Here is an 11364-nt window from a genome sequence, read left to right as displayed (position 1 = left end):
ATATGTGCTTGGTATAGTATGGCCATCTTTGAATGCATTAATGTTATTTTCTCAAACTGTTTAGGGACTGTTTTGATGATTCAAAATACCAAATTCTGAGTGTATCAGACTTTCAGTCCAGGTGAAGATTATTTTATGATTACTTTAAACTTTTAACAATTCACTTTGACTAACTTTTTTAAAGATATCAAAGCAAAACTTAACATGGTTCATCATGGTAATGTATTTGATGACCCTACAAAGTTGATAGGCCATTGTGGGTTTACAAAGGTTTTAAATGGACATGTAAAATCTGATTTCCTGATTTATCAATAACTCAGCCATCTCGTCACCAATCCCTTAGTTTTTCTCAAACTAAGTTAAGAGATGGTATAATTTGGATTTATGGTTCATGAGAAGTTTTTCAAAGATTTTTCAAAATGTCCAAGATGGAGGAAAATCTATCCTGAGGGACCGCATGGGTTCTTGAGGCAAATTTGTTCAGCATAGCTTTGCTGTGAATCCCTTATAATAATAGTAAGCAGTATGGCAGCATCATAAGTGGTGTGCAAGTGTCCATGTAGGCGTGATAGTCCTGTTTACATGTATATTGGCCTAAAACATGACTGGTAGCAGGGTTATAGATAACTACTTATGGTAATATACTAATGGTATTATATATCCCAATTTGTAAGTCGCTCTGGATAAGAGCGTCTGCTAAATGACTTAAATGTAAATGTAAATATACGGTGCATTCTGAAAGTATTCAGACCCCTCAACTTTTTCCAAATTTTGATACGTTACAGCCTTATTCTAAAATTGTTTTTTGTTTTTTAGAAAATCCGACGTCTACACACATTACCCCATAATGACAAAGTGAAAACAGGTTTTTAGATTATTTTTGTGCAAATGTATTAAAAATAAATTTTAAAAAACATACCTTTTTTATTTAAAGTATTCAGACCCTAGCTATGAGACTTGACATTGAGCTCAGGGGCATCCTGTTTCCATTGATCATCCTTGATGTTTCTACAACTTGATTGGAGTCCACTGGTGGTAAATTCAATTGATTGGACATGATTTGGAAAGGCACACACCTGTCTATATAAGGTCTCACAGTTGACAGTGCATGCCAGAGCAAAACCAAGCCATGAAGTCAAAGGAATTGTCTGTAGAGCTCAGAGACCTCATTGTGTTGAGGCTCAGATCTGGGGAAGAGTACCAAGAAAAAGATCCACAAGAACACAGTGGCCTTCATCACTTTTAAATGGAAGAAATTTGGAACCACCAAAACTCTTCCTAGAGCTGACCACCCAGCCAAACTGAGAAATCAGAGAAGGGTCTTGGTCAGGGAGGTGATGAAGAACCCGATGGTCACTCTGACAGAGCTCCAGAGTTTCTCTGTGGGGATGGTTATCCTTCTGGAATGTTCTCCCATCTCTGCAGTACTTCACCAATCAGGTCATCATGTTAGAGTGGAAATGCGGAAGCCACTCCTCAGTAAAAGGCACATGACAGCCCGCTTGGAATTTGCCAAAAGGCACCTACTGGACTCTGACCATGAGAAATAAGATTGTCTGGTCTGATGAAACCAAGATTGAACTCTTTAGCCTAAATGCCAAGCGTCATATCTGGAGGAAACCTAGCGCCACCCCTACGGTGAAACATTGTGGTGGCAGAATCATGCTGTGGGGATGTTTTTCAGCGGCAGGGACTGGGAGACTAGTCAGGGAAAGATGAAGTGAGCTAAGTACAGAGAGATCCTTGATAAAAACCTGTTCCAGAGCGCTCAGACTGGGGCGAAGGTTCACCTTCCAACAGGACAACAACCCTAAGCACACAGCCAAGACAACACAGGGGTGCCTTTGGAACAAGTCTCTGAATGTCCTTGAGTGGCACAGGCAGAGCCTGGACTTGAACCTGATCGTACATCTCTGGCTTTGCAGCGACGCTCCCTATCCAACCCGAGATAGCTTGAGAGGATCTGCAAAGAAGACTGGGAGAAACTCCCCAAATACAGGTGTGCCAAGCTTGTAGTGTCATACCCAAGAAGACTCGAGGCTGTAATCGCTGCCAAAGGTGCTTCAACAAAGTACTGAGTAAAGGGTCTGAATACTTATGTAAATGTGATTTGTTTTTATTTTTAATATAAATTTACAAAAAATGTATACAAACCTGTTTGTGCGTTGTCATTATGAGGTTGTGTGTAAATTGATTAAAGGGAAAAAAAACAAATTCTAAAATTGATAAGGTTGTAACATAACAAAATGTGGGGGAAAACACTTTTCAAATGCACTGTACATGTAAACAGGAGTAATAGTGACCAGTAGCAGTATGAATAGATACTTGGGAATGTCAATCAATAACCAATGGATAGCAGCGTAGTGGTAATCATTTAAGCAGCAGTGAAAGGGGGCAGTAGTTGACACTATTGAACACATATACACATCTATTGAACATATCTATTGAACACATTACACTATCTACACAACACTATTGAATAATGTTTTTTTTCTCAGTCATAGGAACTCGTTATCAAAGATATTTTAATGTATTATATAGCACCTCAGCTCCTTAAAACACCAGTCGTAAGACTATTAGTACCAACCAGCATTTACAACAGGAGACAGACAGTATTTTAGGCACACCCTGACCCACCGTCATAGAAAACGTAACTGCTCCCAGAGCTCTCTTGCCATATTTGGCTTGCTTGCTGCTCATTTCCGAAACGGTGTCCAATCGTTGTCGAGGAGCACGGTCCCCTACCAAGCGATTATACTACACTGGAGTGATTCAATGGTCAGTCTGTCCCCATTTTACTGTTAATTAACAAACATTAAATGTATTCACTGTTCATCCAAGAACGAACTATTCAACGTTTTTTCTGCGCCAATAAAAGCTATTTAAACCCCGATTCTTTATAATTATAACAAAGACAATATTCTCAATTCATGACTTTTTATTCCACATTGTATTTGTCGTATATTTGTATTTTCTGAAGTGCTCAAAAGACAGGCATAAAAATAGTATTATGATAAAGTATTCATTCAGGTCTAACATTTGTTTGAACCTTTTCACAAAATGGTATTAATGTAAATGTTAAGAAAGTAAGGCAGTTTTGTGTCAGTCCTAGTACACAAACACCTCTGGGTCAATCCTCGCACAAGGTGTGTCAAAAAAAGCAATGTCTCGTAACGTTATAGTGTTACATTGTACAACTTGTCGCTGGTGAGAAAACTCAGTGCTAGACTTGGTCTATATACATACTAGACAATGTCAGAACTCGTAATCGATCAACAGGCATTGCCACTGTTTGTTGGCCGTAGCCACCACTAGCCTATTTATTCCACGAATACGTTTATTTTTCTTGTCGCCATTCTGTCAGCGCGCAAAGACGAAGAACACGCCCCTATATGAGCTGCGTTTGGTCCCATAATGAAAAGTCTCTCACTCAAACCGCAATGTCTTATGGCTGTTCAGAACGCCTGGAGCTGCTGCGTCAATATGAGTTGGCACCCGCTGTTAACATGGTCCATGACCTTCTGTTTGAGCAGTGCCAGTTCGTCCCGGAGCACGTTGGCAGAAGAGACCAACTCTGTGTGTTGCGTCTTCAGGTTTTTGACCCTGTCCTCCAGCCTCGAGATCCTCTCCAGCTTCCTTTTCCGGCATTTAGACGCGGCCACCCTGTTCCTCATGCGCTTTCTCTCGGCCTTTATCCTCTCCTGGCTCTCCATGTCGATAGGAGACATCGGAGGGGTATCGCCGCTCATCTCGGGCACCGTCTGGGGCTCCTCTTTGAATGGCTGTAGCCGTGGGTGCTGGGCTGGCAGCTGGGTCTCGATGTGGGTTTGGGACGGGACGGACGAGTAACTGGCGGAAGAGTGTCTGTCGCCAGTAGGTGCCGACGCAGAGCTGACAGCCCGATTGAAAAGGCCCAAGTTTGTGTATTCCGGTGGCTCGGGGCGCACGGTGCAGCTGTAGGGTATAGGACTGTCCAATACAGTAGATGCGGATGCCATGTCGTTGGAAGCATTCGTCTGAGAGTCACAACTGCCATTAGGCATATGCTGTTGATAATGAAGCTCCGCGAGCGCCCTCACGAAACCCTCAGCAAAACCCTCTTGCTCGTCGGTGATGTTCTTGGGACAGAGGAACTGAGTTGGGGTCGGAGTCGTTAAACCATTGCAGGACTGGATGATGAGCCTTTCCAATTCCGGAGAGGCCAGTTTTAATAATCCCACATCAGGGGACGTCAGTATATCGATAGCTTTCGCCCGCAGATGAGGTTTAAACATTTTAGGGTCGTTGAGGTTCAGTGTCATACTCTGCTTCATACTATTCGGGTTAAACCCATGATATCCACCCACTGCGCCTTGCTGACCATTTACCGATTCGTCATAGAATGTAGCTTCCATCTTGGTGGGCATCAATTGACTGGTCTTTATCTCGAAGATAGTTGTTGGGAAAAAATAAAAGCATCAACTGTTGAAATTGCAATAAACAATTTGGAGTGATAAACTGCAATCCGATGTCCCCAATCTTTTAACAATTTTAGGACAAGTTGACTAATGTTCGAAACTCAAGTCGGAGGACAACTTTTGATGTCCTACGTGGAAACTTTTCTTGAGACTTGATAAAAGAAGAATAGTATCAAACAAAAATATTCACTTCCTCAATCGATATACGTCTTTTCAATTAAGAATTGTTTTATTCGATTTGCCAACTGAAATAAGGCCTTCCTTTTCTAAGCAGATGCTGTATCTCACTCGATACAATGTACTTTCTAGCACTTCCAACGTGGAGACGAACTTTATCCACTTCTATGCTGCTGCTATACTGAAAATAACAATGATGTAATTTCTAAGGCTTCCTATTGGTTTGAGATGATGTGATGGGCGTTACTTTTTGTAATGACATGCACGTTGCGTGGACAACCAGCCATGTTCCCGCCTCCCGCAATGGTTGATGGGATTAGGTAATGCAGTAAAAGGAGCGGTGTCCTCTGGGATTACGTATTGTTTTTGAAAATATTGTTACCCGCTCTATTTCGCAACCCAATCTTAAACAGGTTGACTAGATTTATTTTTGAATAACAACTTTCACAATATTTGCTTTCCTTCTTTTGCTCTTTGACTTTGTAGATGGAAGCGTGGCAATTTGGCACCACAGTCACCACACAGTCACCCTTGATAAAGATTCGCAAAACAACGATATCAAATAAATAATTCAAATACTGAGATATATTTCATGCAAAAAATGGGAAATTATATACTAACACAATTACTCAGAGAAAGATGTTTTTTTTTAAACAAGTAATACGTTTTTTTCACAAAAAAAAAATTACAAAATTATTGGCAGCCCTGTTTTCAATACTCCAGCACCTTTGCGAGGATAACGGCACATCCTTTTTCTAAAATGTTTATGAGATTGGAGAACACATTGTGAGGGATCTTGTACCTCATACCTACTGTAAAATATAATGTTCAGATTTTTTTAAATTTCACCTTTATTTAACCAGGTAGGCCAGTTGAGAACAAGTTCTCATTTACAACTGCGACCTGGCCAAGATAAAGCAAAGCAGTGTGACACATACAACAACACAGAGTTACACCTGGAATAAACAAACGTACAGTCATTAAGACAATATAATAAGTTTATATACAGTGTGTGCAAATGGCGTAAGGAGGTAAGGCAATAAATTGGCCATAGTAGTAAAGTAAGTACACTTTAGCAAATTAACACTGGAGTAATAGATGTTATGGGGCTATTTTGCTTCCACTGATACTGGGGACCTCGTTAAGTCAACACCATCATGTACCAGGACATTTTAGCCCAAAACCTGGTTGCCTCAGCAACCAGTATATCTGACCCTGAAACTTGGCCACAAGTTGATCTTCCAGCAGGACAATAACCCCAAGCACACATCCAAATCCATAAAGAAATTGTCAATTGACTATAAAATCAACATTTTATTTGTCTCCGGACTTGAACCCATTGAAAATATGTGGTTTGAATTGAAGAGGGCAGTCGAAGATATCAAGGATCTGGGGAAATTCTGTATGGAGGAAAGTTCTATGATTCCTCCCAATGAGTTCTCCAATCTCATAAAACATTTGAGAAAAAGGCTCTGTCGTTATCCTCCCAAGGAGAGGGTGCTGGAATATTGAAAGCCAGGGTGACAATAAGTATTAGGCTACTTGTTATCTTTCTACAAGCAATTGTGCTATTATAAAATTATATATTTTTCTTAATATGCTGAGCATACGATATAGCTCAGTATTTTAATTATTTATTTGATAGTCTTTTTTGCTCATCTTTATCAAGGGTGTCAATCATTTTGGAGGTAACTACTTCTGGTGTGTGAGAGAGAGAGGCGGGGGGTCGAGGGAGGGGGGTGGCTCCCCCTGTTTTTTTTGTTTTGCTTTTCAGGTGATCCATTCTGCATTGGTTATATAGGGGAAGGAAAATGTTCAAATGAATATCAAATAGAACATTGTGCCTCACATTTTAAGGGTTGCTTCAAGTACAGGTATAGCAAGTAGGCATCTGCCAAAATAAAGGAAACACCAGCACAAAGTGTCTTAATTGGGTGTTGGGCCACCACGAGACAGAACAGCGTCCATGCACCTTGGCATAGATTCTACAAGTGTCTGGAACTCTATCGGAAGGTTGCAACACTATTCTTCCACAAGAAATACCATCATTTTGTGTTTTGTTGATGGTGGTGGAAAACTCCCATAAGTATTCAATTGGGTTGAGCTCTGGTGACTGAAATGGCCAGGGCATGTGGTTTGCATAATTTTCACGCTCATCAAACCATTCATTGACCATTCTTGCCCTGTGGATGGGGGCATTCTCATCCCATGCGGACAAAGAAATAATGGCCTGCCCAGCAGTTTTATACATGACCCTAAGCATGATAGGATGTTCATTGTTTAATTAACTCAGGAACCACACCTGTGTGGAAGAACCTGTCTTCAATATACAGTACTTTGCATCCCTCAAGTGCTTCCATTATTTTGGCTGTTACCTGTATGTAGCAACAATGTGTTTCTACACTGTAATTACATAGGTACTACCATGCAAATACATATCCTAGGTATTAGCATTACTGAATGTAAACTCTCTAACTACGTTTTTCATTATTTCCCTGAATAGATGGAAATATGTCTTATGATCTGTCTGTAATATGCCATGTGTGGAGAAACTCTTTCCAGTCCCAGTAGAGCTCAATGGGCCTCAGTGTTACTCCTCAGTCTCAAGCAAACTCATGCACTGATAGCACTGGTATTGTCTCTGTGTTCTGTCCTTGCTGTGAGATCAACCCTGAAATGACACACTTGTCTTCAGGTTGCCTTGACAGCAGAACAACAACCACCATTTGGAGATATTGACACCTTCAGTGTGAATTCCAGATTGGAATATTTTGGAAAGTCTGTTCCTCCTGTCACGATAATGATACTAACAACAAATGGATTCAACAACAAAGTTCCAATACCACAGTCATGCACACAGTCACAGGGACAGATCAAACACACAATAAGCACAAAAAGAAAAACACACACCTGCATTCTCTGTATGGAGCTAGCAAGACTCGAGACTGGTCTCTCAGCAGTCTCTTTGCTGAAGATAAAATAGGTTTACACATATCCCCCAGCACGCTGCTGTGTTTATTACTGTAACTGGGAATTTTTCCCATCAGACCACAGCTGACCTGGCCATACTTCCTGTTCCTCTGTCCCTGCTTCCTGTTCAGTGGCCTGATGGGTAACCTCTAGATAACACCACCGTCTTCCCCCTGGCTCAGCCAGCTGCTTCCACTGCATGGAGGTCTGTATTGCCCGATGTCCACCAGATGCATATGCGTTTTGTTTTGCTGGATGTCTAGTCCACATTGTCCGTGCTTGACGCACATGTGCTTCGCTTTTCAACTACAGTAGCTAAAAGCTAAGCTTGTTAGAGTCTGTGTCTGTGCATCTGTTTGTACCACCACACAGTAAAGCAACCCACGAGTGGAAAATATTGAATGCATGCGGTACAAAGAATGCACCGCAGCCTATTGCGGCACACCCAACGTAGCGTTGCGGACTGCTTCATTGACAATGAATGACTTCCGCAGGAAAGTAAAGAGTTTGATGCATGTGGACATGAGGCGTAATCAAGAGTTTAGACCCAGACCCAGCTGCCATAAGCTTCCCTTTGTTGGAAAGTGATGGATCCTTAGCCCATGAAAACACACTCTTCCTGTCTGTGCTCTGCTCTATCCAAAATGTGGAAAGTGCCCTTTGCATTTGTTGTTCATGAATAGAGGAAAGTTAGATTGCCCGCTCACTCACTCACTTACGTGTATGTCTACAGTGTTTGTTAACGACCATCTGTTTCTTCCTGTCCTGCTGCTATGTTTTCCTCCATCCTCTCCTTCCTCTGTTCTCTCTCCCCTCTATTTATGTATGGCCCTAACACAGCCTGCTGACTGTGCACTGCTTCTCTGTTTGCCCTTGGCTGTAAGTCTTTATACTTTCTAAGAAAATAACACAATAATAAGATACTGTATTCGCCCTTGTAGTCTTGGCAGGGTCAATAGGATTGTCTTCCAATTCTGACTGAATGTTTAAAAAATAAAATCTGTGTTAGACTCTAATGACCTTGACTTATCTATGTTAATATCACCTATTTCTCAGAAGTGTATGCCTTTTTTTCAATTGGAGGTCAATCCCATTTGAAGGTCTAATCTTGGCAGAGCATTTTTTATACATATAGATTAGTTTCCCGACATCCTCACTTTAAAAATAAGGCAACAGTAAACATGTCGCCCCCATACAAAGTATGCAATGCCCCCCTTGGGCCAAACAGTGTACTGTTGTAAATGAGGATTCTCTATGGCAAGATGCGTCATTCACCCATGTTTTGTCAAAATCAGGCCAGTGGTGTCTGAGAGAGTGTGTAGGTTAGCTAGACTCGTATCCCTGAGCATGTATGCCAAATTTCAGCACTCTGAGTCAAACAGATTAAGACATATTGAGTCTTAACAGTGTTTGCAACATGTGTACCAAATTGTGTTACAATACGAATATCCTTTACAGATTTATGTACATTTATGAGCCAGACCACGCCCACGTGAGTGTTTATTGGTCAACAGCGGCCATGTTATTTTAGGTACTAGTCTGGAAAATATTGTGTTGAGAGACTTTTGTGCATAGATCACACATGTCAAGTTTTGTGCAGATCAGTCATTTGGTGCCAGAAGAGTAGCGTTTTAACAAACATTTTAAAAATCCATCATGGCAGACCTTATTGGTCCCTGAGGCAAATTTGTTCCTTGTGAGGCGAGGGAGCTATGTACCGAATTTCAAAACGGTGCATTTGACCTAAAGTCTTTAGATTCGGTAGATTTAGTGGGCTAATGTAATTTCAGATTTGTGTGTGTTGGATAATGAGCTGCCAGTGTCGCAGACTCACTGTTTACGAAGCTGACCAAACCAAAGAGTAACCTCTCTGGGCTGGGGTGTAATTAAAACAAGATTTTCTATTGGACAAATTCAGTCAAGTCCCTCCCCGTTTAGTTTCTTTTACTTCCGTTTAAGAAATATTTCGCAACAGAATCCTCTACATATGTTTATATTATGTCCATCCACTGACATCTGGTCTAAGGGCTGCAGCACAGTTAGGGTAGGTGTTAGGATAGTCTGATTTAATCACACTAATACAGAATTCATTGGTATACAGCCTGAGATATTTGTGTGCAAAATCCTTGAAATACACTGCTCAAAAAAATAAAGGGAACACTTAAACAACACAATGTAACTCCAAGTCCATCACACTTCTGTGAAATCAAACTGTCCACTTAGGAAGCAACACTGATTGACAATAAATTTCACATCCTGTTGTGCAAATGGAATAGACAACAGGTGGAAATTATAGGCAATTAGCAAGACACCCCCAATAAAGGAGTGGTTCTGCAGGTGGTGACCACAGACCACTTCTCAGTTCCTATGCTTCCTGGCTGATGTTTTGGTCACTTTTGAATGCTGGCAGTGCTTTCACTCTAGTGGTAGCATGAGACGGAGTCTACAACCCACACAAGTGGCTCAGGTAGTGCAGCTCATCCAGGATGGCACATCAATGCAAGCTGTGGCAAGAAGGTTTGCTGTGTCTGTCAGTGTAGTGTCCAGAGCATGGAGGTGCTACCAGGAGACAGGTCAGTACATCAGGAGACGTGGAGGAGGCCAAAGGAGGGCAACAACCCAGCAGCAGGACCGCTACCTTCGCCTTTGTGCAAGGAGGAGCAGAAGGAGCACTGCCAGAGCCCTGCAAAATGACCTCCAGCAGGCCACAAATGTGCATGTGTCTGCTCAAACGGTCAGAAACAGACTCCATGAGGGTGGTATGAGGGCCCGACATCCACAGGTGGGGGTTGTGCTTACAGCCCAACACCGTGCAGGACGTTTGGCATTTGCCAGAGAACACCAAGATTGGCAAATTCGCCACTGGCGCCCTGTGCTCTTCACAGATGAAAGCAGGTTCACACTGAGCACATGTGACAGACGTGACAGAGTCGGGATACGCCGTGGAGAACGTTCTGCTGCCTGCAACATCCTCCAGCATGACCGGTTTGGCGGTGGGTCAGTCATGGTGTGGGGTGGCATTTCTTTGGGGTGCCGCACAGCCCTCTATGTGCTCGCCAGAGGTAGCCTGACTGCCATTAGGTACCGAGATGAGATCCTCAGACCCCTTGTGAGACCATATGCTGGTGCGGTTGGCCCTGGGTTCCTCCTAATGCAAGACAATGCTAGACCTCATGTGGCTGGAGTGTGTCAGCAGTTCCTACAAGAGGAAGGCAGTGATGCTATGGACTGGCCCGCCTGTTCCCCAGACCTGAATCCAATTGAGCACATCTGGGACATCATGTCTCGCTCCATCCACCAACGCCACGTTGCACCACAGACTGTCCAGGAGTTGGCGGATGCTTTAGTCTAGGTCTGGGAGGAGATCCCTCAGGAGACCATCCGCCACCTCATCAGGAGCATGCCCAGGCGTTGTAGGGAGGTCATACAGGCACGTGGAGGCCACACACACTACTGAGCCCAATTTAGACTTGTTTTAAGGACTTGACATCAAAGTTGGATCAGCCTGTAGTGTGGTTTTCCACTTTAATTTTGAGTGTGACTCCAAATCCAGACCTCCATGGGTTGATAAATTTGATTTCCATTGATCATTTTTGTGTGATTTGGTTGTCAGCACATTCAACTATGTAAAGAAAAAATGATTTAATAAGAATATTTCATTCATTCAGATCTAGGATGTATTATTTTAGTGTTTCCTTTATTTTTTTTGAGCAGTGTATATACAGTACAATATAATTACATTTGAACTTTCTCTACCGGT

At 42.2% G+C, this 11364-nt stretch overlaps 1 protein-coding gene across 1 annotated transcript; it reads right to left on the bottom strand.

Moving 5' to 3' along the window:
• Positions 1–2920: 2920 nt before the first annotated feature.
• On the bottom strand, positions 2921–4826 carry LOC118394851 (transcription factor Jun-like). The gene has a single exon (XM_035788447.2). The coding sequence runs from the start codon at positions 4404–4406 to the stop codon at positions 3456–3458; it is 951 nt and encodes a 316-aa protein (XP_035644340.1). The 5' UTR covers positions 4407–4826; the 3' UTR covers positions 2921–3455.
• Between the last annotated feature and the right edge of the window lie 6538 nt (positions 4827–11364).

This window comes from Oncorhynchus keta, chromosome 15 (genome assembly GCF_023373465.1).
Source record: "Oncorhynchus keta strain PuntledgeMale-10-30-2019 chromosome 15, Oket_V2, whole genome shotgun sequence".
NCBI lineage: Eukaryota > Metazoa > Chordata > Actinopteri > Salmoniformes > Salmonidae > Oncorhynchus > Oncorhynchus keta.
The sequence above is the reverse complement of the archived record's forward strand: the minus strand, read 5'-3'. Positions and strand labels throughout refer to the sequence as shown.